The 26,369-nt window shown below is 51.3% G+C and overlaps 1 protein-coding gene across 3 annotated transcripts in view; it reads left to right on the forward strand.

Annotated features, from left to right (window-relative positions):
* The window catches only part of ASIC2 (acid sensing ion channel subunit 2), a 515,886-nt gene that overhangs the window by 486,698 nt on the left and 2,819 nt on the right, over positions 1-26,369 (forward strand). For all 3 annotated transcript variants that reach the window (XR_012046055.1, XR_012046056.1, XM_072885662.1), the window contains exons 3-8: positions 7,622-7,749; positions 20,868-21,018; positions 21,458-21,514; positions 22,091-22,244; positions 22,962-23,053; positions 24,875-24,954. Coding sequence is in view for 1 of the 3 variants with exons in the window: in XM_072885662.1 (XP_072741763.1) it covers positions 7,622-7,749; positions 20,868-21,018; positions 21,458-21,514; positions 22,091-22,244; positions 22,962-23,053; positions 24,875-24,954 (662 nt within the window). In the remaining 2 variants the exon portion in view is untranslated. The remainder of the gene's footprint in view (positions 1-7,621; positions 7,750-20,867; positions 21,019-21,457; positions 21,515-22,090; positions 22,245-22,961; positions 23,054-24,874; positions 24,955-26,369) is intronic.

Genomic DNA, 26,369 nt, shown 5'->3' on the forward strand with positions numbered 1-26,369 from the left:
GCCATCACCATCAAAGCCTCCAGTAGCCTTGAGATCGTCACTGATGTGCTGGAGGCACGTCTACCTGGGTTGTCCGGTTCCTGGGTGGTGTTTGGGGGGTCTCAGATCACTTCCCACCTCTGTGAGAGAAAAGGAGTTGGTCCACCAGGAAACAATCCTTTTCCCCCTGTTTCATCCCAACACTGATTATTCGAGAGGACCAGGGGAACATGAAGTCTCTGTTGCAGGTTGTCAGCAGCGCTTTGAAGCAGCAAGGTTTGATTTCATAGCTACAGGGAAGGGTTTGTAGAGAGAGAAGCTGGTTACCTTTATTGGTTCCTTAGCTCTGAAAAGGGAACGCCTGAATTTCCCGTTGGGGCTCGGTTGTGCTTATCTGATTCTATCGTAGCTGCTTATGGAGATTAAGGAGTTGCCTTGGCTCCGTGGAGGGAAGTTGCAACACCTTGGACGTGACTCATCCTGCTGTAGACATCTCCCTGGGACGGGATGAATCACTCTGGAGCTGCCTGCCTCGCTCCTTTGGTGACAGGAGCAGCCTGAAAATAGATTTAAGTGTCCAGAGCTGGGCACAGGGCTTGCCTGGAGCTTGTGTTGGTGCTGGCAGCAGCAGCGAGTCCTCCAGCAGCAGCAGGGACCCCAGGGTGTCACTGCAGCATCCACAAGACCCCGGCATGGACCATGGCAAGGAGCTCACATTGGAGAGAAAAGGCAGCGTTCCTTGGTGCGCTCAAAAGGTTGCGAAGGGGAACGGCCTTGGAGGTGATGTCCTGCCTTTTGGGCTCCCAGCAGAAAGGGGACCAGGTTGAGGGACCTGTCCTTAAGAATAAAGAGCTGGGTGGTCTCCGTCAGTCCTCTGTATAGGACTGTAACCTGTTGATTATTGGACTTTCCATCCTATCAGCCCCACCCTAAATGCAATATACCCCTTCTGGAAAGCAGTTAGTGAGGTTTTCCCCTCTTCTACAACAGGGGCTCTTCTCCAGCTGCTTTGGGGACATTTTTGTCTTCTCCAGCATCAACTTATCCCCATTCCCTTGGGCCAGTGCTGGCCCTACCACATGCTCAGGAGCAACTGGACCCCTCTGAAGTTTGGCCGGATGGCCGAGACCACGACGGGCTCCCCAGTCCCCTGGCCACCCTCGCACGGTGGCTTCTGTACATTTAATTTGTCCCCCTTAAATGCCGGTGAGCAGCCGGGCTGGGTTCACGCCCGCTCTGCACAGCCCCGTGGGGACTCTCGCTCCTGCCGCATATCTGAGCGGGATGCATGGTATTTTTTCCCAGCAGCTGCCAGAGCTGTTGCTGGACATCTCATTTTCATCCATGGGGAAATTTGTAGTCCCTGATTGCTCCCAAAACAGCAGCCAAAGCACAGCCCGCAATAGCAAAATACACAGGACAAATTTCAAGCGACTGGTTTTTAGTGGGGAAAGTTGCACTGACTCGGTCACCTGTCAAACGGATGCTATCAAACCTCTCCGAACCCTGTTGCGAATACTTTTATTTCAGCTTCACTTAATCCTGTTACCAAGCAACTTTAAGCGAAGCAAAACACAACGCTTCCACAGAAATGAGAGCACGCACAGGGCAACGAAACCAGTTTCTTTATAATTCCACGTTTTTTTTGTGGTAGGCTTGCCGGTCCTGCTTTCTTATAGTTGTTTCCATGGAGATTTAGGGTTTGGGGTTTTTTTTTCCATCTATAAATGTTTGTCTAGGAAAAATGTGAATGTTACACATTTGTTTAAGATTTCTGCACAGATATAGTCTGGTTGAAGCGGCAGTTGACTTCCCTGAGTCCGGGACCACAAGGCACGTCTGCTGGGTCGCTGTGGGTCCCAGCTGCCCCACCGGTGTGATGAGCCCGACGTGCTCAGGAGGTGCTGAGCTGCAGGCACAGACCCCGGCGGGTAATCTGAGGACACGCAGCCAGGTCCCCCGTGCTGCTGAGCTAAAGGGGAGGCCTGCGGGAGGCATTGAGGGGGTCACTGGGTTGGCAGGAACGGGGACGTGGCTCTGCTATTTTGCACACCCAGAGCAACTGGGGGTGCTTGGCCCCGGCGTCGGGGATGCCAACCCACCCGGGGGCCGACGCGGGAGGTGGAGGAGCGCTTGCTCTGATGTGCGTCGTTTCCATGGAGATACTGAGCAGAGGATGCCATAAAAACTAGAGATGAACCTCGACGTCTCGCAGCATCTTCTGGGCATGTGTGTGCTGCCGCGGCAACCCTCCTGCTCCTGGAGAGCCTTCCTCCCCGAGGGAGACAAAAAACCGTGGTCTCAACGTACCCTTCACAGAATGAACATCTGTGCCTCCTCCCAGATGCTGTGCTTGGTGCTGCCCATACCCCTTAAGGATACTGTCCCCATGAGATAGTCCCCGTCTTTGTGCCCCCGTGATACACTTCGGTGTTGAATTGTGCTTTGCAGAGCGTAGAAGACGCATGGGTGCCTCTTCCAGCCCAATGAATTAAGCAGCAACCTTGCTCCCATTTTACAGATTGGGAAACTGAGGCAAAGGACAATGGGACTCTGGGGAGAACCGAAACCTCCCAGCTCTGTGCTTACTTCTGCACAGCGCAGGAGAAGGCTTATTACCCAAAATAAACCTTCAGGCCACCTTCTAATAGAGTCATGATGTGAACCAGCCAAGAAAATACCATCTACTTTGCTCAGATTGAGCCACATGGGATCTGTTTTGGTTTTCTCTAAGCAGGAGTGTCTTCCACGGAGCTGCCGGTGCCACCGGCAGAGCTGGCAGGTGACGGCTCCAGCTAGAAACGACCCATGACTCAGGCTGTATCTTCAATTCCCAATAAATTAGGGTCGAGCACAGCTTCAGATGTTAATTGCCAGAGAGAAGTGGATCAGTTTGGACATAATAAGGCAGGGGGAGAAGGGTAGCTCCGTGCCTTTGGCAGCATTTCTTATTTTAATTGCAGCTTCTTGCATATTCACAGGGATGAGCTTTGTAGCCTGCACGCAGGCATACAGTCAGCTGGAGCTTTATTAAGATTTTTTGAGCGATGCTCTAAGCAGAAAGCCCCAACAAAGTCATGGAAAGCCAACGCCAGAAATAGAAAGCTGTGCAATCTGCAACATATAATACTCTGCAGCCAGCTTGAAGCACATGCTGAATTAATCCCCAATTTAATTAACGCTACTCTAATCCTTCAGTGAAAAGAGCAGCTCAGGATTTGTTTGGAAACACTGTCCTGTGTACAGTAATGTATATTAATGTATTTAAAAATGCAATCATCAAGGAGGTTTTGCTCTATTCCCAACCTGGGATGCACTAAGAAATGAGTTTACAGGCACTGTCCTCTGAAAAGTGGGATTGGAGATGGAACGAAGGTCTGTGGCTGGGCTTCCCAACATCACAAAATTAGTTTAAAAACCGTAAGGTACGAACCAAACCCCAAGGCACTGGAATTTATTTTTAAAGTTTTTCTGGCATCTCAGCCAATCAAAGGGTTTTCAGGGTCATTTTTCACCCTGTTGATGGGTGATTACAAGAAACAGGCTTAACGAAATAGCAGCGGCAGCCTGGACCGGTGCTCAGCCCCATGCCTCCGGGTGGGTACCGCTAGAAGCAGCCATTCAAAATGATGCTGAAACGGCAAAAACTGGCACAACCATGGCCAGGACGTGTCTGCCTGGATGTTCACACCCCTGGTTGCACCTCTCTGGTCTCAGGGTGACAGACAGGGTTTGCCACAGAGCCTTTTTGGGTTTGCTCTGCCCAGGGCCATTCATTTTAGCAAGCTAAATCCACCCAAAACGAGATAATCTTGTGCTTCTGGGTCCTATGAGACCTTCCTTTTCCTTATGCCTGTAGCAAATACTTAACCCACACTAATGCTTCTCAGCCCCAGCACGGAGCTTGGAAACGTTTAAGGTGCAGCTAATGAGGACTGGTCCAGGCATGTTCTATCAAATGGTTTCGTAGCTGGGCTTTTAATTTTCCTCTCTTAGTGGAAAACAGCTATTTTGTAGAAAGTGAATTTTTAGGAGAAGTGGCCGTTTTTCAAAGCCAGTTTCATGTTTATAGTTTCATCCTCGCATGTGTTTCTTGCAGGAAAAACAATGAATGCTGCCTGGCTTTTGGCAGCTTTTCTAAAAAAATGCTGTTTATTTTGCTCTTCTTGTTATTATCAATGATGAAAATTAATAACTGTGGGTTTTAAAAGCAAAGTTTCTTTACAGCGTAGAAAATGCCTTCTCCTCCCCATCCGTGATTACAACTGGCTACATGCCAGGATTTTCTGTTTAAAATGACAGACCCTGTTGCTTTTTAGTCTCTTATGGATACTTGCAGGCTATATCTTATTTGCTTGATATGGATGTACAGGGGTTTATCTGCAGACAGGGCACAGCACCCAACTGTGGGAAATTCGTGGAATTAAGTCAGAGCTGAACAGACCCAGGGCAGGTGCAGAATTGGGCAGAATAATTTCGGATGGAAAATGTTTCGACAAAACAGTTCCCGTTGCCCAACAAGTTAGACTAAATAGAAGCTTTCTCCTCCAACTTGTCAGGTAATTACTGAAGGAAGCATATGGTATCTCCTCTGAAGTGCTGGAAGGGGATCAACACCAGGCAAAGCGATGGAGCCGGGTGGGATTGGTAGGAGTGGGCGTCACGGGGGGATAACAGGATTGGGATTGAAATTGGAGGAGTTGGTGGGTGCTCGGGAGAGGGTTTGAACCCGTTCTGGTGGTGCTGAATCGGTTGCGGAGCCGAGGGCTGCTGCGGTGCTGTTGAGCAGCGATGAGGTTGGATGGGGATGCTCTGCATTGCCAAAGCTTTCAGGGAAAGCTGGCTTCACCCTCAGCGCTGGGGTGTTTTGGAGGGTCAATGCTGGGGAGGTGCTGGCAGGGAGGAGACCCTCAAATGGGACCCCCGTGGGTGGGCAGATGCAGGGCTTGAGCAGACAGCGAGAGAGCTGGGACTTGTCGACATCCATCTGACATCGCTTGGAGGGAGAGGAGCCCAGTTACGGCTGAGCAAGGCAAAGGCAAGGCAGGTTTTTGTCATGGCGGGTCCCAGTAATAGGGTTGCGTTCCTTGCCATAACCCGCATCACGGGAGGGTGGTGGGGAGTGATTCAGGTCACGGTTGTTGGGTCTTGAGCAGAAGTGGAGGCCAAGGGCTAGGATGGCCAATGCCAGCCTTGCTCCAGGAGGCTTCAGCGTAGGGAAAAGCCAAAATGAACTCGCACTCTCTGTGCTGGTGTCCCATAGAGAAGATGCAGATCTCAGAGGAGATGCACCCATGCTTTGCATCCACTGTGTGCCACCCCACACAATTAGCAATGCTGCATGCCCTAAAGCATGCCATTATTTATATACCAAAACCACTTTTGTCACAAGGAGGCAAAAATATATAATTACCTTGCGTGGAGCATTGCAGAGCCAATGCACAGGCAGGCAGATTAGCGTGGGCCCAAGAGGCATCAGTCAATGGGAGTGTGTGTTCAAGAGGGAGCCTTGCAGATCAGTACATCTCTGACTGGTTAAAAGTCCAACTCCAGCTGGCTGGAGCTGAGCCCCGACCAAGCACGTGGAGAGCTCGCCCCCCTGCCCCAAATTTCGCAGAAGTACGCAAGGCCTGGCGAGGTAACTGTTTTAATAAATCCTGTTTATCTCCAAATTGTTTTCCTGTGCCTTAGATAGAAAAGCTGGGCTTTAAAAGGTTAAATATTAATAGCCTGCTCCAGCTGCTCAGTCTGCAAAGGCTGCGGAGATAAAATGCTTGAAATGTGGGGATGCTGCTGGTGGACACATCACTGCAGGTGCAGAGCATGAAGTTTCACGTAGCCAACACGTAAAGCAGCCTCGCTGCCAGAGTGGAGCTTTTTAAATGTTGTTTGTTCCCAAAAGCTGAATGAAATGTGTGTGTCGGTTTGTGGTTGGTGGGGAGGGTTTGTTTGCTCAGAAGGGGATGAAGGTGACAGCAACATGTCTGTCCCAGGGTTTCTGGAGGTCTCTGGTCCAACTGTCTTGGACCAACACTTGATCGGCTTGGCCGTGACTGAGTGTTGAAGCCTCAGAGGGTGGTGAGCTGTAAAGGAGGTAGATCTGAGCACTATGGATGCTCTCGTTGAGCCTGACAAATCCATGCATAAGCCCATTCCCACCCGTGCAGTCTGTGGCTTCGTTTGCCTTGGGAACTACCGAGTCCCAAGTCCTCTTGGGAGAGGAAGGCTGATCCCTTTGCTGCCTGATGGAGTCAGCAGAGTTGCATCCTCTTAAGCGATGTGTTTCTGAGATCTGTAAACCTCATGTCATCCAGTATCACCTTATTCTTCCCTTGCCCTTCTCCTCTGTCCATATCACTCCATGGTCTGGTGTCTTCTGCTGTTGTCTCCTGCTGCAGCCCCTGGAGTAACAGCTCTGCGGCTGTGATTCCTTGGTGCTGAGTTTCCGATGCTTCGGATTGAATACAGTGCTGTTAAAAATTGAAATGCATCATAAAATAGTAGAAAAATACCAAGGAATAGTAAGCAAAGAAAATAAAGAGTGACTCATCTTTAAACAGAAGCTCTTTGGATGTAGATGGCATTGCTGGCCACAGGCATGGATTCATATCAGCGGGTAACTCAGTTTTTAGGCCAAATTATGCATAGTTAACAACTAACTTTGCAAATCAGCCCTCCACCCCTTAGTCCCATATGCTCCCTCTAGTTTGTTGGGATGTGAGACGTAGCAGCAACGCTAAAGAGAGAAAGGTTATGTACCCCAGCTGCATGAAGATGCCTGTGTGATAGAGGAGCCCAAAGCGCTCATTTATCACACTCGGGTCTGATTTGCATCCCATTAATTCTGCTTCAGAAAGTCTCTTTCGAGCTGGTTTTAGCTTCTAGTGGAAGAGGGGGACTGACCTCGAGTTACTTGGTATTCAGCACAGATTTGGGTGTGGAAACCTCACATCACCCATAACTTGGAGATGTCTGAGCCCATGCACTGCAAAATACCTTTGTCCGGCTTGGAGCCACTTCAGCTGCCAAAAACATGAGCTCCTTTGAATTTAACACACTTTTATCATTATTTAATTGTCTACGTTGTCTCCCAAGTGGCCTCAGGCTGCATCAGAGGTGGGGCAGCGGACGTGGGGTGCACCCTTGCTTTTGGCATTGGAGACCTTACAGATAGTAGGGAAGGAGGAGTTTATTTGTTTTAGTAGTATGGGAATGCATTTAAAATTCTGTAACTAAATATCAGCTAGAAAGTAGATGTCACCTCCTGGTTTCCATAGCTTGGAAGTACGGGCCAAGCTGGCGAAATCGTGCATCTCTGCGTTCCAGGGAGAGTGAGCCCTTGGGATGGGCAGCAGTGTAAGGACCAGGAGCTTGGAGATGCTCTTAGTCCCGATGGGCAGCAGTGGTGATTTGGGCTGAGTCCCGGGTGTGCTCTGCTCACGGCAAATGCTGCTGCTGGGTTTCCTTCCTTGATGCCCAGAAGTCTGATCATCCAGGTGGAGCGCTCCCAACTGCTTATCTCCTGCTTTTGAGCAGCAGAGATTGACCAGATATAATTTTCCACAGAGGGACAAACATGCCCACGCTGGTGGACACCATCCTACGCAACACAGCCCGCTAACCTCCCCCCTTCTTCTTCCAGAGGAGACAACGTTCGAGGCTGGAGTCAAAGTCCAGATCCACAGCCAGTCTGAGCCGCCTTTCGTCCAGGAGCTGGGGTTTGGGGTGGCTCCTGGATTCCAGACCTTCGTGGCCACCCAAGAGCAAAGGGTAAGTCCTAAATGTCATTTACGCACCAAGATCCCTCCAGTGGGTCCGTATGAGAGGTTGCTTCTACGTACCAATGCCCCTTGAGAGGCATCTTCATCATTAACAGCTATTTTTATGCCTTGCTTCAAATTGGTTGGGATGAGGGCAGCTGTTTCAGCATTGCTTCCTATGCATTGCCCACAATCCTTGTCATTTTGGCCACAGAAGGGACTTCATCCTTCATCCCAAGTAGTTTCCCTGCCTCGCTGTTCCATGGTTATGGTTCAGTTGCGGCAGTCGCTCAATGTGTCGGGTACCTTCCAACCCGCCAAGAAACGATGCTTTTTGCCAAAAGGCTCTCGCACTCCAAGGACATAAAAAGAGACAAGAGGAGAGTGTTTCATTATGAAAATCAGTGTGAGTCCTTTCAGGTAACACAGAAATAGTCACGTTATTTATTATAACTGGTGGTGGAATGCTCATAGCTCGGGATGCATCACCCTCCCTGAGTTCTGATGGTGGCACATCATCATGGTGCAGATGGATGCGATGTGACGTAGCGTCATTAGAGCCAAATCCTGATTAGGCATTTGGAAAGCTGGCCAGCGGAATAATTTTTTCCCCCAGCTTGGCCCCGGTGCTTTCATTCCTAGCCCTCCTGCTTCATTGCCTCTCTCATTTTCCTCCCTGCTCTTGCATCCACCCTCAAATGAGACATAAATCAAGTTGAGGAAAGCGAACACGAGCTGTTGGAGGCTTTGCTCTGATTAAACCTCCATGGGGATCAGAGCCACAGTTGTTACCTCAGGTCAGAGCAACGCGAGGAATTCACCACCAAATATATCGTTAAGGCCTCTCCATGGCCTCCGGGTACCAAAATACACCTGAAGATGCTGCATTTCAGCGAGCCTGGATGCAGATCTTCTCTCCTTCATTACAGCGCACTTGTGTGTAATCATCCAGGAGATAACGAACGGTGTGGGCTCCCGGTGGGCGAGCGCCAGGTGGAAGCTTCTCAATTAAAGCAGAGAAATGTTTCGCTGTTGTCGGTTCTTACCTTGTGGGAAGTCCGGTGGGCTGGAGAAAATGAGCAGCTTTATTAGTGCGCAGGGCTCTCGTTTGGAGCGTAACACCTTCGTAACAGCGAAGGCAAAGGGCTCTTCGGGGGCTGAGGCAGCAGCTGCTGAAGTCCAAAGCAGAAACAGGCTTGGAAACCCATCGTGGGCATTTTTCTCACCCGTTCTCTTGACACAAAATGCCCGTTCCCTTGCCACAAGCCCTTCCACGCATCCCCAATGTCCTCACCTCCCTCCACAGCTGCTTTCTGCTGCCCTAGGGGACCTAGCAGCGTTCGGCAATGCTCACATGGGGCGTGCTGCGAGGCAGAGAATCTGGAAGGATGGAAAACTGACTGATTACTGTTGGCAGTAATTACTGGGCACTGAATGCCTTATCCACCCTCTCTCCCGGGGGCATCTCCTGAAGCAGTCTGGGAGTCTCCACACACCGAGGTGGTGGCACTGGCTTCAGCCCTATGCCTGTAGCTGCCATTGGCAGATGCAGCGCAGAGCAGTGGGGTCTGGATACGGCCCTGGGGTTAGAGCCAGCAGCTGGTTATCCCCCACAACGGCTGCACACAGGAGCCCTTCCCATGCCAGCACCTGGCAGGCGGCTCGCAGATGCTGGGTTACCCCAGGGAGGACAAGTGACTTGCCAAAGGCCATGGAGGAAGTCAGTGTCAGAGCAGAGGTTCCCATGTCAGACTAGATAGAAGGAAGAAATTTTTTACGCTGAGGGTGGTGAAACTGGCCCAGGTTGCCCAGAGAGGTGGTAGATGCCCCATGCCTAGAAACATTCAAGGTCAGGTTGGACAGGGCTCTGAGCAACCTGGTCTAGCTGAAGATGTCCCTGCTCATTGCAGGGGGGTTGGACTAGGTGACCTTTAAAGGTCCCTTCCAAGCCAAACTATTCTATGATTCTGTGTCGGAGCAGAGGGTCCCATGTTGGGGTTTTGCATTTCCATCCCCACATGCCTTTGAGCAAAGCCCTCTCCTCTTTTCTCAGCAGCAAAGAGCAGGATTTTTGTTTAGCAAATTGTCAGCTGTGAAAAATACCTCTGGCAGAATCAGCACCCCCTTAGTGAGACCACATTAGCTCCGGAGAAAAGCTAACCGCAGAGATGCTGAGGCTGGTCATCGAGAAGGGCATCACCAGCCGTTTACATGGCACTTTGCATGCCCCGTTAGCAGGCAGGCAGGCAGGCAGCGCTGGGCAGGGTATCGTGTTGTGCGGTGCAGCCCCCTGATGCTGAAAGAGTTTGGCAACACCTCCTCGAATTGAACTTGCCCGGCAGCGCAAGCGGTAATTGGAAAGATTTGTCTTCCTTAAACATCCCAGCTTCAGCAAGATTTGGGAGCGTGGCTGGGAGCTAGAGCCTGTAGCAAGGATCTCAAGGACTTTAAGATAGAAATAACATAAATGCTGGAGACTTTTAAGACAGCTGCTGTAAATCTTCCCCATCCCATTGCCAGCATTAACTATTTCATTATTTCTATTAAAAAATTAGATTTCGTATCAGGAAGACGGCCAGCTGAGAGAGAGAGGGAAAAAACCCATCCCTCCCCAAATCCCTCCTTCCAGGCAGGGAAGATGTAGAAGATGACAAGAAAAACAGATCTGGGGGGACTCTTAGCTCGAGTGCATCCCCTCTTCTGCAGGTTTTGCCAGAGTTTTGGTGCTGGGAGAGGGAAGGGCAGGTTTCTGCTCGGGGCCAGGGGTTCTGTAACTGGTTTAAAATTATCCTGTGGGCTGCGACGCCTTTACCCAGGAGACCCGGAGGGCTCTTCAGGCCGCCTGCCTGGAGCAGCATTCAGGCTCCTCGGGCGATGCTGCCCACCCCGTTCCCTCCTCTCCATCAAGTCATTTTTTAACCTAATTACAACCATTACAGCATACACATGCTACTGCCTCCTCGAATTACCCCGCAGGGACTGGGCATCACCCGCCTTCTCAAGCCCTGAATGCACATCTTTTATGCAGACCCCTGATTTAGTCTTTTCTACTAAATCTCTACATCTGGGGCAGGCACGTGCTGCTTCTTCAATAAGTCAGAGCAAAAGGTGGAAAAGCCCATGAATATCACCCGGAGGACTGAGTCCGGCCAGTTATTGGGGTCCTAAACCATGTGTTTTACACCATGAAACATAAATGAAACGACCCTCCAGCTGCAGAAGAATAGAAATAAAGATAAAGAGAAGGTTGTTTCATGTCTCCCAGCTCAGAGCAGCCTCTCTGTTAGTTATAAGCACTTTTCCCAGCAATAAAAAAAAGAGGTGTGGAATTGGGCAGACTTACCTTGGCGTGACGGTGGGAGCTGTGCAGTGTCTTTGAGACAGGCTTTGGGGTGAAGGGGATTTATTCGTGGCTGGGTTAGAGGCTCATGGCTTTATTTGTGGCTCTGTTACTGTTCCCTGTGGCCACGCTCAAATCTATCCCTTCGTCCCCCCATCCCAGTCTGGAAATAAGAGTATTTACTGGGCTTTACTTACTGATTTCCTGCCTTTCCAGGTATGCAGCTGCTTAGCGCAAGCGAGGACTTGCGTCTTGGTGCCGGGGTGATAAATCCTGGATCTTTATTCCGAGAGCTTTCCAAAAGCCCCTCGTCGAAAGCAAACTCTGGCTCCGTGATGGTGCGTGATCTCATTAAATCTCCCTTTAAAATTAGCTGTCAGTGTAAAAAAAAGGAACAAAATCAGTTTTTCTCCTCCTCCCGTAGTGGCTGAGCCGTCTGATGCCTGCAGAGTGACACTTTTAAGATACATTTACTAGTTTGGGAACTGCATCGTTAATGCAGTAACAATGTCGTGCTGGTTTGCACTAGTAGCATATAAGAGGGACTTTGCAAGTGTATCGGTTGTGCATGCTGAGTCAGCAAAAGCAATCCTGCAAAGGCAATGCCAGCAGGCGGTTTCCTCCATAAAACGTGATTGTTTGGTTATGTAGGCCAAGCTGGTTCTTTGCTGCGGACTCGTGCCTCAAGGGAGATGCTTTCTGTCTGAAATCTCGGACCGAAGCGGTCCCCTGAAGTTCAAGGGGAGCTGGGACTGAGCTCCCTAAGGCAACTCAGGAGGCGGTGCAGCAGAAGGCAGCACAGGATGGACAGTTGCAATTAAAACAAGAGTGTCTCGATGGAGGTTGGTGGAAAACATCCTCTCTGGGTGACCTTCCGTACGCCATGGCAGTGGCTGTGTCTGAATGCAACGTGAAAGGAGCTAGAGTGGCTTACGTGGACATGCAAGGCCATAGCTGCTGTTTGCTGGGGTTTTCACACCGTTTTACACGGGGAGAACCGGACGCAGTCCCCGTTGTGCCTTGCAGCGAGAGATGCTCCAGCCTCGCGGGGGAGCGGTTTCCATGGCAATTGCTGAGTCTAATGAATAAGGTTTGTTTTCTCATGAATGGGCAAAACCCTGAGCTGTGCAGGAGCTGGCTCGGGGCACGCCGTGCTGTCACCCTCCAGGCGGGTCCCAAGGGAGGGCAGGACCACCCCGAGTAGGGCAGTGCCCTTCAGCTCCTGCTGCTCCTGGGTTTGGAGGGATTCACCTCAGTTTTTCCCTTTTCCTGGCTGTTTTGGGTGAGCCTGGTGCTGTAACAAGCCTCTCCGGACCTCGTGGTGTGCATGGCCTTGGGGAGCCTGCAATATGCCCCCATACCCCTGCACCGGACCATGGCACCAAGGCATGGGCAGACACACTGGAAATGATATTTCAAAGGGCTGATCCCCTGGAGAAAGACAAATTCCTCCTGGATTTTGCTCCTTTTAATCCCCTTTTTCCAGATGGATTTTACAGCATCGTCGCCGCATCTCGGCAGCATCACCCGAGCCTCTCCCATAACGGATGGGATCAGATAATGTTACTTCCCCAGCTTGGCTGCTCCCTGCTACGCCATCGGCACAGCGCGTTAGAGAAGATGAAAAGCGCACTAAAAATGGCAATTTCTGCCAACTTGGCAATAAAAATTTAAGAGGCTTCAATTAAGCAACAGGTTCGAAGATGGAGCAATATTGTTTAATAGGGCTCTAGTGTGCCTTGGAGACTCATCCCCTTGTAACGCTTGCATGGGACAGAGAGCATCAGCTATCAACAACTGCAGTATCAAGAAGTGTAATTACAGAGGCAGGAAAACAGGACTCGGGGTCTGGCAGTGATCACTCTGAAGCCCGTGTTTCCAAACAGGGTGTAGGCAGTGGCATTTGAAAATTGGGAGCAATTACATAGCATTTCCCATGTTTCCTAACCCTCGCTCAGAGCATCTTCTCCTACCTACAGTCTTACACCTCCTCCTGGAAAAATATTCACTCTCTGATTTCTTTCTGTTTCCCTCAATCCCACACACTCTCCCAGTTGATTTCCTCCAGTATATCATCAGTCTCTGAATTAATTCAACAGCAAGAAGCACACTGGCAGGCAGAGGAGGCCAGCCGCATAGAAAACTTCATTGCACAGGAGCGGTTCAAAGCCGGAGACATAAGAAAACGATTGCATGGCTGTTTTTGTAGGGCAGCAGAATGGTTTTGCTTGGAAAACAGCATTAGGGGTGAATCAGCCCGTTTGTAAAAGGATGGGTTTGGAGGCAAGTGATGGACATGAGTCAGGGCCAGGAATGGTGTGTCTGAATGGGGAGAGATTGGAAAGGCTCACTTGGGAAGCAGGTCAGTACGAGGAAACATCAGGGGTGTAGATGAGGTAACAGTCTGGGTGCTTCTGCTAACCCTTCCCTGTATTACATGGATAAGAGGATTTTTTTAAAAAGATGGAAAGCTGCTCGCTGAGGACAGGAGAGCTTCAGAGAGCCCAGCTCTCACTGCGCACCCCCCAACTTGGGCACCTGTGTGAGAGCTTGGCCAACGTAGTCCCAACAAATACAGCCAATGGCATCCGGCAGAATGAGGGGGGAATATTTTTGCTGGCTATCGATATGCCAAGGAGGTGACCAGGAGAGAGAGGGTAGAGTTTATTGCAATTTAAGACAGAGCTTGCTTGTGAGCAAAGGGTCCAGCTCATTTAGCAGGGTGCTAGAAGCGATTTGTAGATGGTCGGCGCAGCAAATGCCAGGAGCAGCCATCCAACAGGTCCTGGGAACAAAGCCAGGACGAGGCTCAGAAGGGGCTGCTCTCGACTTTTTGGGGAGCCACAGGTTTCAATACTGTTATTTGATTTGCAAAATTATTTCCAAGGAAATGGGGATCTGGAGGAGCCTGGAGCTCCAAAATCACATTTTTCTTCTGGTGCCCACTCGCCTCCAGCACCTGGGGACTCATGGGCTGTATAACTTCCCCGAGCTCTGCTCAGGGGGACCTTCCAGGTGCTGGAAGGGTTAAGCTCTTGTCCTTAAAGACAACTTTTTTGGTGCTTGCGTGAAGGGAGCAAATGAGAAGGAACAGCCATATTGCACCCGCCATGGCAAAGGTAGATAGCAAATAGACAACTTCCAGCATCATTAACTGGGAGATGGTGCCAACAAGCTGTGTGTACACCGAGCTTTTTAAGCGTTTTACAAGTGCTAAAGTTGCCTGGGATTGAAATTCTATTAAGTTGATGCTGTTTGATGTCTCATGAAAGAACAGAGGTTTCTGGTTATGATTTCATTTGGAGCAAATGCAAACACACCCCATCTAGATTTTTGCGATGTTCAGGGAGAGGTTTGCATGCCTCCTTGATGATCGCTGCCCGAAGTTTGGCGGCATCAGGTAGGGACACAGGATCAGGTGGGGACACATGGGGACATCACATGTCAAGGAGGCAGGAAAGGGGCTGAGCTGTAGCCAGGAGCCGAGTCAATGCATGGTGCGTCCCCAAAGCCGGCTTCATCACAGAGCCCAGCTGCAAACTGGGCTGAAACTGCCCCAGCCTTGTGCTGGAAACATCTTTGCCACATTTCCACATCTTCCCTATTACATAAAATTAAACATGCAGAAAAACAGAGATACCACTTAAAATAAATTTAAAAAAAGACCTCTCCAGCTGCAGACAGATGTTGGCAGTTACTGGGGGGCTCAGTGCCAAGAGTGGTGTGCAAAGGGCAGGAGCGTGGCCAGGAAACAGGGCTGTGGCCGGGAGGAGGCTGTGCTGAACAGTCCCCGCCGCTGCGACCCGCTTCCCCCCACGTTTGCTGAGAGCAGCCTTTCCTTTCCTTGCGTTTTGGGCAAGCAAGATCCATCCTGCTTTTAAGGAGACAAGTCAATTTGTTCCTTTTCCTTTCGGCGCCTGCCAGTTCGTAACTGATTGTCGTAATCCCTAATAGCTGGGATCAAGAGAATTTAAAAAGCATTTCATTAATTAATTAAGTATTAATGATTGTGAAAGCGCAAATACGTGAGTTTGTCAACCTCAATTAGAGGCTGAAGCTGAATTTTTGTAAGTGTGAGACCGCGCAGTGTCGGGGAGGGGTATGTGCAGGCAGCCCTTGGAAAGCTGCCACGGCAGAGGAGCAAAATTAGAGCTCAGCGTTACTCTCCTGCAGGAACCGAGGGCAGAAACTGTCCCTGCTGCCTTTACCCCTGCTTTTCCTTTTGCTGTTATGGTTTTTTTCCCCTCCAGCTTCAAAGAGAAGTAGCTTGTCTTTGGTGGTAGGAGAGCAGGTTGGAGTGGAGCAGCTCAGCGTCCTTGGGCAGCCTCCGCCGGTCCAGCACCAGAGCCCTCCCACCAACCCCAAATTAGCATCATCTGGAAGAGGGGAAAGCGATTCTCTCAAGAGGAGGAGATGTCTGCATGGCTGCACGCCGCCGAGGAGGGGCTGCAGGGCAGAGGAATCAAATCCAATTAGCATCTCTCCCATTTACGTTGTTTACGTGGCCGCGGTCTGCAGGATTGCTCCATCAAGCGCGCTCCTGTTTGCTGGCTAGCGAGGCGGGCTTGGCTGCCCGGTGTGCTCTTCCAGGTGACGCAGCGGCCTTGTTAGCATCGTGGGCAGGAAATTCAAATGTCAAATGTCTAAAATGAGTTGCTTGGGCAGCTCGTGGGGGCTGAGCGCTTTGGATGTAAAGGCTTTGCTTGAGGTTGCAGCCCCAAGAAAGCACACGTTTTGGCGAGGAGGGGATTAAGGAGGGATGCTCTTATGGATGGGTTCACCATTGCATTAACCCCAGGGCTTGCAGGGCATTGGGACTCCTGTGCATGGAGCAGGAGCAGGCAATGGGAGCAGGCATGGAGCTGTTCTACAGGAGGAGAAGCCACGGGGGCTGGAGGAAAGAACCTCGGGATCCTGCTCCATTGCACTTCAGGGCAAGAAACCTGCCGTGGGCTGCAAAGTGTTTGGCCCCTTGGTTTAAGTCTTTCACTGCAAAGTGCGCTATTTGATGGGTAAAACCATACCTGGCTCTGGGGCTGGATAGTCTCCTCTTTGAAGAATAACGGGGAGCATTTCAGAGGATGCAACCCAGCGGTCCTGGCAGTCACCTTGTACCTGCGAGCGATGCTGCAGTGGCTCCAAGCCCAGACGGTAACAGAGCAGCTGCCTTCAGAGATAATTGGAAATAAAAGGTCAGGATAAGAGTTGACTACATCAGAGACTTGGTACATTGGTGCCTGCTCACCAAAACCACCTGGGAAAGGCGAAGGGAGCTTTCCTGGGACCAAATTACCTTTGGATGTTGAGGCAGGATCTGGGAAACGTGGCTCCCCTATTCTCTACAGAGCCCGGTCCCTAATGACGTGCCTTCTCCCTCCAGAGAGGTCCCGCATCCATATCTGGCTGCTGATCAGTTGAGAGTTTGCTTCTGATTACAAATTACAGAGCACAAGGGAAGCAAGGAGTCTTTCAAGCTGTAATTACCATGGAGGCTCCAGGTAATAGTCCTTGATGAGCCCCTTGGAGAGAGAAGAGTTCATTGACTTGCTCAAGGGAGGGAGGGTCCAACCTGCCATCCCAGGGAGATTTGTCTCTCAAATCTTGCCCGTAAGGAAGAAGCACAGATTTGCCTGTCAAACTTCAAATGAACCCTTGCTGTAGCGCTGCTTCCCACTGAGCTGGCGATGGAGGGGAAGCGCATGGATTCCCAGTGCCGGTCCCTCGGGTGTGGGAGATGCTTTGGTTGCAGCCGCTGCATCTCGGGGCTCTGCTCGGAGGTATGGCCAGCAGCAAGAAATCCCGCCCTGTGTTACAGAGACATAAGAGGTAGGGATTAATATAAAACAAGGCAGCACCGAGGTGCCTGTGTTTGCACCTCACAGGGCTCTGCTCCATGGCCAGGAGTTTCAATGGGGAAATTTCCTTTAAAAAGTAAAAATTGGAGCTTCCCTAGAGTCCCCTGTCAGTCCCAGACACGACGTGCTTTTCTGCAGAACAGGGAAGGCCTTTATACTGCAGAGCAAAAAAACCTCCACGGGTGTTAAATGTACCAAGAGGCTTTTTCTGCTCTTAAGTATCAGCGATTCAGAGAGTGGTGGGGAGAGCAAAAGTCTTGGCATGTGGCAGGGGAGATGTTGTGCACCTATGCCTGCGTTCTTAGGAAGCCAAAGAAAAGTGAATTGCACTTACACACTTGCACTTGCACACTTGTGCGTGTGCAGGTGTGTGCGTGGGGCTGTGTGTGTGGCAAGGCAACAGATCTCCGAGGAACGCCATGCTTTTGGGGAGATGCAAACCAGCTTTGCTTCGCAGTGTGGGGGTAGTCAGTGCTCATGGTCCCAGCTACAAAACAGGCTGTAACTCCGTTAATGAAGTTGCATTGATTAGGGTTTAATTCATCATTCAGCCGTGCACCTCCGGCAGACGTGGTGCCAGTTCACGAGCACCGTGGCCCAAATCCAATGCTGGCTGAGCAAAAAAGTGTGTAAGCTAAATATCTGATCGTGACTCCATCATTCTCTGATCCCGTCACCTACATTCAGAATAAAATTTAAAGGGCTTAAAAGATTTGTGTGTAGCTGTGCTTGGACGACAGCTGATTCCATCTGAGACCGCGATTATTTATTCTCCTTTATCTTACAACGTGCAACATATGGGCCCCTTTCTCCACCACGGATGACTAAATGATGGCATCTGGTACTCTATTATATTGCAAGTGTAAAGCAAATGAGAAAAGATCCCCTTCAAACAGCACTTTGCTATTGTCACAAAGACGCTCTTGATATTTTCATTCCAAGGTGCTGCTTTGCTGACTTTCAAAACCATCCCATTCAGAGCCAGGCCTGTTTCTTGGAAGATGCCGAGATTGCTGGGAACTGGGTTTTTTTCCCCTAATGCCTCAGCTGGTCCCCACAGATGGGATCCCTCCATCACCCGCGGCATCTCCGCACCCGTTGTGGATATTGTCTGCTTTTCAGATCGGACCCACTGAGCACAGAGATCGGTGCGTGTCGCTCCGAGCAGCTGAATAGCTCTCGCTGCTGTTGCTTTTCAAAGCAGCTTGAGCAGCAGCATGGATTGAGGCAGATTTTGGGAATGCCAGAGCTCATGTCCCTCAGCGAGCAGCCCAGCACCCATGGGCGATGCAGGCTCCAGCATGCATAGCTAGCATCCCGTTTCTTTGCACGTGCACACCAGGACGCAGAGGCGCTGAGCAGACCACGCAGATCTGCCGTGGCTGAACATCACTGCAAAGTTTTCTGTCTTGTTGGCACTTGAGACGAGGGATGATGCTCCCAGGAGCAGGGGAAGGGAGTCGGTGATTCCCTGCTTCCCCGGCTGGTGGAGGATCCAGAGCCAAAAAAGGGTTCACCGTTACATGGAGACCCCCTTCACCCTTGTGCAGGCAGGGTCTGAGCTTTTCTCAGGTCTGTCCTTGGGGTCATGCAAGGGAAGACCTTGAACTGCCATCTCATCATGGGGAGGACCTGTGGCTCATCGAGGAGATGGCTATGCCACAGGGCTGCCATGTCCATGGTTCCAGCTGGTCCCATAAAACCTCCATCGGCCTGTTAGAGACAGAAGTTACTGGGAACCAGTATAGTGCCCATAAATGCAGCAAGCAGAGTGCTGGAGTAAACAAAGCACCTCTGGATTCCTGGATGGGAACTGTTCCTGGCAAAATTTTTCCTAGAGAAGGAATTACTTTGGCTTGGCTGAGTTGAGAGCTTGTCCAGCCCCAGAGGGCAGGATCACCCTCTGTGAAGCCTGGCATCCTCCCCAAACTCTCCCTTAGCTGCCAGGTTCCATGCCCCTCCAAGGCAGACTGTTCCCATACCCAACTGTCCTCACCACAAGACACGTTCATCCCAACACCTCATCTTTCTCTTCCTTGGCTGCAATTTAAGCCCATTATGGGTTTTTAACTACTGAGTGGTTCATAAGTCAAAGCCATGGGGAGATTTACGAGCACGCCAGCATTGCAAGCTGGTGCACGAGGTGAACATCTTCTCACAGGATGCATTGGAGAGCTGGAGCTCTGCTCTTGCAGGAGATCTCCTGGGGAAGACCTAGAGCAGACCACGGGCTCCAGACGCTTCACGCCATGGTAGTTTTGTTGTAGTTACCCCAGATCCATGCCTGAAGGATTCATGGGGTCATTATTCATACAACAGCATCTGCAATGTGGGTCATCTGCACTTTGTGGGTCATCTCTTTTCTCCTCCCTTTCCCACACATCTCCAGAAGAGACCCAAAACAAGCACCATAGAGCCTTGCCACTAGGTCCTAGGCTCATAGTCCGTCAACGTATGTTTACATATTTATTTTAGGATGTGATTAATGTTACTACAGTTTTTAAAGGAATGTTTTTGTTAAGCCAACGTGCTTTGCCAGCACAAAATGTTCTGTGTTTGGAGCAAAGCACAGCAAATTGGATGCTGCTTTAAAACACAAAGAAGGAGGGGTTAGGGGAATGCTATTTTCTGCTCTCTAGCAAAGAGTAGTGCCGAGCATTTAGCAAAGATAAACAGGGAAGGCTGCCAAGCTGCAGACAGAAGAGGAACAAGGTAGATTTGGCCGTGGGGGCCAGAGAGTCACTGTTTTTCCTCCAGCATGTTCTGGGCTCTGAATTAAGGTTACCGTGGTGGATTGTGGAGCCCTACTTATCTTATCTTTGCATTTGTGTTAAATAAAGTGGTAACAGCAGAAGAGTTTGCATTGCACTAGCACCAAGCAGAGCAACTTATGAGCCTCACGCGAGGTGGTGTGCAAACGGGGGAGAAGACGACAGGTTCCTCATCATCATGGGGTGCCAGGAGAGTGGATAACGTGTATCTAGCTCCACAGGGCTCTCCCTGAGCATGGGTGTTCGGAAAAGGACATGATTGACTTGTCTGCCTTCTCCGAGGCTGCAGCGAGGTACTGCTCTGCAGCCCGGCACCATCTCCCATGGTAGCACTTCTCTGAGTAGAGCTGTCCCTCCATGGGGGCATGAAGGTTTGGAGGATCCTTGTGGCACTGGTACGCCCTTTCCTTGGTATTTTTCACCTTCTGCAGCAATGTCTAGTTGCTGAACTGTTCTTGGTCCTTTCCATGTGCTTCCCAAGTCCCTGGCCTTCTCTGAGGGTTGTGATCTGCTGCATTTTTTATCAACAAGAAAAGTGCCTGAAGAAGGGAACGGTGCAAATGTGGCAGCTTTGCTCACACCGGCGCAATCACAGCCATTGCCAGGATCTCACTGCCACCCCTTTCTGCTCCTCAATGTCACCAGTGCTGTCTGCATTGTCCCCATGAGTGGCACGTAGTAGCACAGCCTGGAGATTAGAGTAAGCCGGAGATGGGAACTGTCGACACACCGGTGCCAATGACCCCATGTTTGCTCTCACCAAAGTCGGAGATGATTTGCAGGTCAGAGCCTCCCCTTCAGTCCCTGCATGGGCAGGATTTTTCCAGTGGTGCAAGAAAGACCACAGAGCTGGTCTTGGAGAACCTCTGGTGCTGCACGTCTCCAATGCACCATCCTGCTGTGGCTCTGCTCCTGGAGATGCTGGGCTGGAGGGACGTAGGAGAGCAGCTCTGGAGCAGAAGAGCTTGCTAAAGGCTCTCACTTGGCAAAAATCATGCTGTGACCTTTCCTTGCAACAGCACTGCTTGGTCTCCTTCTTAAAAACATCATTAAAATTGTGCTCTGGAGGCTCCTCTGTGGCAAGAGGAGGGAGATGCTGCGCCCCACTCCTCGCTGCCGGTCCCCAGCGTCCCCTGACACCCCGCTCCTCCCTCTCTTGCAGCTGACGTACCTGCCTCCGCCGTGGGGTGAATGTCGCTCGTCGGATATGGGCTTAGACTTCTTTCCCGTTTACAGTATCACGGCTTGCAGGATCGACTGCGAGACCCGGTATATTGTGGAAAACTGCAACTGCAAAATGGTTCACATGCCAGGTGAGTGTGCCGGGGGGACAGGGACCCCCTCCCTCCACCCAGCCTGGGTCATTAAGGGTTAACGAGCTGGAAAGGGACCAGGGATTAAAGGAGCTGGGAATACTTTTTCCTAAGGAAAGAAGGATGCTAATATCCTTTGCAAAATGCCCTGAAATAGGGGCAAGACGTGGCAGAGGGACATGGGGCTGCTTTGCCCTTATTTAGCCCCAGTTAACACCCGTGGGTGGTATTTCCAGCAGCCCCCTCCTCGGTTTGCAAGAAAAGGCCCCCACGGCAGGCAGAGGTGAGGCAGATGCTGCAATACCTCTGCTGCCCATCCCCAGCCTGGGTTCACTTCGCTAAAGGGAGGGCCGTGTGGTCCCCGCAGAGAGCCCAGCGGTCCCCAGCTCCCTTGCAGCAGTGGCTGATGCCCACTGATGGATGTGTCCTTTCCGTGCAGGGGATGCTCCCTTCTGTACCCCGGAGCAGTATAAGGAATGTGCAGAGCCTGCGCTTGGTGAGTACCAAGAGATATCCCTGGGTACCCCGGGTGTCCCAAGCTGGAGGGACTTCCAGCAGCCTGTGTCCTCCTGGCTGGCAGGACTGGGGTGATCTAGAGCAGCTGCAACCTGGCGATGGGTTTTGATGAGACCCAACTTGTTGGGAAGGGCTGGGTGCACCATGGGATAAAGTTTCTTCTGATTCTACATGGGACATGGGGCTCCGTCAGCGCAGAAACCCTTGGGATAATGATAACCCCCCAGGATACGTAGGAGGCAAGCACCTCTTGGTCTGAGTTTGGGTCTGGGTTTGGGATGGAGGGACCCGTTCGAGGTCTAGATGGAGGAGACTCAGTCACCACGTGTTCCCCAACCAGATGCTGGTAACAGAGTGCAGCCTCCAGCAAAAGGCCTCTCTTCAAGATGGTGGGGATGGCCATGGAATGAAATGGGAGAGAAATAGTCAGGACTGGGTTTCTTGCAGCTCTTCTGAGATGTGATTCCTTGGCCCCTCTCTGGGTGGCATGACTTCTGCTCCCACATCTGTTGTGTGTCCCTGACTCCATGAGATCTAACTCTGTGACCTTCTCCAGGTTTGCTTGCTGAAAAGGACAGCAATTACTGCATCTGCAGGACACCCTGTAACCTGACCAGATACAACAAAGAACTCTCCATGGTCAAGATCCCCAGCAAGACCTCGGCCAAGTACCTGGAGAAGAAGTTCAACAAGTCAGAAAAATATATCTCGTGAGTGTTGCAGAAAACAGATCTCCTTTGCTTTATGGGGGGGAAAGTGTCTGTAAAGTCCCATTGCCTGTTTAAACCAGCCTGTGCTAAGACCAGACCTTGCCAATGCCTCCATCACCAAACAGAGTTATGTCCTCCAGGGAGGGATAGGGTGAAAGCCTTGAAGAGATGAGGTGTAGGTTGCTTTCTTCTCAGTAGACATGTTTCCAGACAACTGTATGTCCCTTCCCTGGCCTTGTCTTCATAAGCATACTCCATACCCACCAAAAAAAGTGCAAAAACTCCTCTTTTGACAGGGAAGCCCAGTCTTGCTGGCCTCTCTACCTAAGTCTGGGCTGTGGACCTCAGGCAGCTGCTGTCTTGGACCTCTCCCAGCCCTGGCCACATTATTGCCTTGTGGAGGCAGCGAGAGTTATTCCATATGAAGCATCCTTTGGACTCTTGCCGTTATCATCAAAGTGAGATCCAGAGCTCAGATCCTGAGAGATCTTGGGGAAACATTTTCCAGCTTCTGCTAAGGCTGCCAGAATCCTAACGGTGCCCTATGGTCTTGGTCTCCAGGAGGTCCACGTGTCTGTGGGTTGCTGAGGACCCCAGAAAGAGAAAAGTCAGGACAGAGAGGGGAATAAAGCCCCAAAGTCCCTTTTTTTTTCTTGTCCAAAAGCACATGAGGCCGCTGGTGGCTGAAGGGCTGATGCTGTTGTCCTCTTTCTACAGAGAGAATATTCTTGTGCTGGACATATTTTTTGAAGCACTCAACTATGAGACAATTGAGCAGAAGAAAGCCTATGAAGTGGCAGCCCTACTTGGTAAGGAGGGATCGGGAGTGCGTTTTGGAGTCTCTGTGAGCCTTTGCTCAAGTCCGTGTGTGTTTATGGGACAGACAGATGCCACGAGTGGGTGCAGAGCTTATGTGCATTGCCTTGAAAATCCCAGCAAGGTCCAGCCACCTTCCTGGCCAGCACGCTTTCAACGCCATCCCTCATTTTCCTTCCAACACCAAGCCATCCCAGGGATCTCCCAGGGAGCACAGCTAGTCCGCGTGTCACCCATGAAAAGTTAATGTATGTGAGCTGCTCCATCTCAGCTTGCTACCAGGGCCCTATTATTTGGAAATCCCAGGGCCGAGCAGGTGACGGATGCTCTCTGTGGTGCCCCCCATGCTGGAAGGGTAGTGTGTGGAGGAGGACAGCTCTTAAAACCATCTACCCATCACCTCTTACAAGCTCCAAATCTATCCTCCTTTCCAGGGAGGCCAGCCAGGACCCTGACCCTTTGGGTGGTGCCCCGCAGCTTGATGGAGAAGGTGGAGGAGTTGTTGGGTTGCTCAGGCTCAAATTGGGTCAAGCTTTATGGGCGCTGGCTACAGATTTGGGTGCTTGGGACCCATTGGGTCTTCGGGGTGGAGGTGTTCGGTCAGGAGAAGCAAGCATGCTCTGTGCCCATGCTCAGCCTTGCAGCTCCCCCATGTGCCACCCTGAATCCCCAAATCCCTCCTGGGACGCAAGGAGCGATCGGTACCTTTGTTTGAAAGCTGGAGCCAGGCCATCCCGCGGGGCTGGATGCTGCGAGCCTGTCCCGCGACGGGGGACACTGCGGCGAGCAGAGCACCCCATGTCCTATGGGGTGCCCCCACGTCACCCCGCAGTGGTAGCTCTGCAAAACATACATGCCGTGAGCCCTTCTGCACTTGCTGGGGGTTCCCCAAGAGGGCTACAGTGAGGAAGAGGAGGGTGGTGATGAAGCCTCTTTGACATAAGCCTCCTTATTTGCACGACCTTGCATGACCCTCCTTCCCAGGGCACTGCGGGCTTTGGGCAGAGTCTCATCTTCCCCCAGTCCTCATCCCCTTTTGAACCAGCACTTTGCCCCCAGGCACCTTTTTTCCTCTTTTTCTTCTGTCTCTGTCTCATGGACACCCACAGCAAAGGTCGCGTAGCCCCTCCACCCGCGGGTGCCTTTCTCTGAGCAGCGACACAGTTGAAACATGGGCATTTTGCAGCAAAATTCATGAGGTTTGTCTTCCCTGAAGCACACAGTTTGGCATAGCACAGCACCTCACATCAGGAGTTATCTTCCCAGCAGATCCCTGGAAGTCTCCTCTCCCCCAGGTGCCCTTCCCCGGCCCTGGGGCATCGCAGGACTCAAGCAGAGACAGCCTTCAGATGCTCCCTCAAAAGAGCAGGCCGTCTTCCCTCTCCCTTTCCTCTCTTTGGCAGGTTTGGGTTTTTTCTCAGCTCCAGGGGACGTTGCCTAATTCTTCTCCAGCATCTTTCTACTTCCCCCGCCCAGTTTGGGAATTGGGCTGTGGGATTCCTGGGATGAAACCTGCTGTCTAACTCTGCCAGATGGCTTCCTCGGATGCCAGTGTGTGTGTTACAGAGGTATTGCCTCCCCATTAGGCTTCCAGCTGATGGCCTCCTTAGCAGGAGAAATGCTTTGGTGGCCAGCAACGTCCTTCCTGGGATGCTTTTCATGCCATGAGAGCTGTTGGTGTTTCTGGGGGTGATGCATTTCCCCACTCTTTGGGGACAGCAGCACCCAGGGCAGCTGCACCGTGGTTGCACGGGTGCCTCTAAGAGCATTTACTCCAGGGGTAAAAGCCATGTGCATGTTGTTCTCTCTCCTAGGTGACATTGGAGGCCAGATGGGGCTATTTATCGGTGCTAGCATCCTCACTATACTAGAGCTCTTCGATTATATATACGAGGTAAGACCCTTGCCCTTGGCCTTATTCCTCTGGCAGGGTGTGGGTTTGCCAGCCTTGATGCCAGGCTGGGGTGGTGATGGGCCACCATGCCCAATGTGCCCACGTGGATTATTAATTTTAATTAACGATACTGTATAATTAATGCTCTACAACAGTGCTATATAGTTGGTCATGGCTATGTAGCGTGGTGGGGAGGTCCCTGCATCAGCGAGGGCTCTGCATGTGGGGGGAGCTGGCATGCAGCCGTGGCATGGCATAGCCAGGTTCGCTTGGCACCCTGCCTCTGCTAACGAGGTTTGCTTCTCGCTTGGGCTAATTAAGCACCACCTTCATGTGGCTGTGCTGCTTCCCACCCTGAAGCTTGCACTGCCTGGGGTGTTGGTTGGGGACCTGCTGCTGCACCCTCCTCTCCCCGTGCCCAGTTGGGCTTCTCCCAGCAGCATGCTGTTAACGTCTTCTCATAAAAACACCTTTAATTAATGCCTGAGCCCCAGTCCAGCCGTAAGGTGAGTGAAGCAGTAAGGCCAGACCTTGTACCGCTGCTGGGGGGGTGGAAAAACCCTACTCCTTGTTATCTGCTGTCTGCAGCTCTGCCAGCAGCCCTGGAGCAAGGAGCTTTCTAGGAAGCACCGAGACGAGCTTGAGTGTGGTCCCGTGGCTCTGCGGTGGCTGAGAGCAGCTGCTCCGGAGAAAAGTGCAAGCCCTTTTTAATGGGAATTATTGCAATAAGCAGTCCGGAGGGGACGTTGCTTTCTGGCAGCCCCCCCTCCTCCTGCCTTCTAGCAGCAGCAGAGTTACGACCCTTGTGTATTTTTAATCTCTTTTTGCCCAAGCAAGTTCCCCCAGTGAATACTGATGTCTCAGCCCAGCAGCACAGCTCAGCATCTCCCAGGGGCTTTCGGCTCTTCTATGTCGCGGTGCCAATACAGGCCTCAGTGGTCCCATGCTGTCACAGCCTGCCGGCGGGCATCGTCCCTCCAGCATCCTCTGCCGCTGCCCCTGCGAGTGCAGAGGCAGATTTCAGCTGCTCTCTGCACCCTCCTGCCATTTGGACTTTTTCCACCCCATGTTTTCAACTAAATGGGCCACAGTCCAAAATAACCTGCCCTGGAGCATCCTCCCCGCCAGTCGTTGATTTTCCTTCCCAGTCTTCATCGCCACATCGCAGAAGGCTTCATGCTGGGGGTCAAGCTCATGATTGTTGTTTATAAAAGGGGAAACTGAGGCAGGGAGAGGGGCTGCAGCTGGATGCACGCTGCTGAGGAGCAGCTCTCAGTTTGCACCAAGATGACCCCAGGGACCCAAACATGCAAGTATGTGTCTTGTTTTATAGCAGGAAAGAATGAGTTCATGGCTTGGCGTGGTTTCAAGAAGGATGCAAACATCTACGGAGACAGGCAGTTCCCAGCACATTT

The sequence above is a fragment of the Ciconia boyciana genome, chromosome 22 (genome assembly GCF_034638445.1).
Source record: "Ciconia boyciana chromosome 22, ASM3463844v1, whole genome shotgun sequence".
NCBI classification, from domain to species: domain Eukaryota; kingdom Metazoa; phylum Chordata; class Aves; order Ciconiiformes; family Ciconiidae; genus Ciconia; species Ciconia boyciana.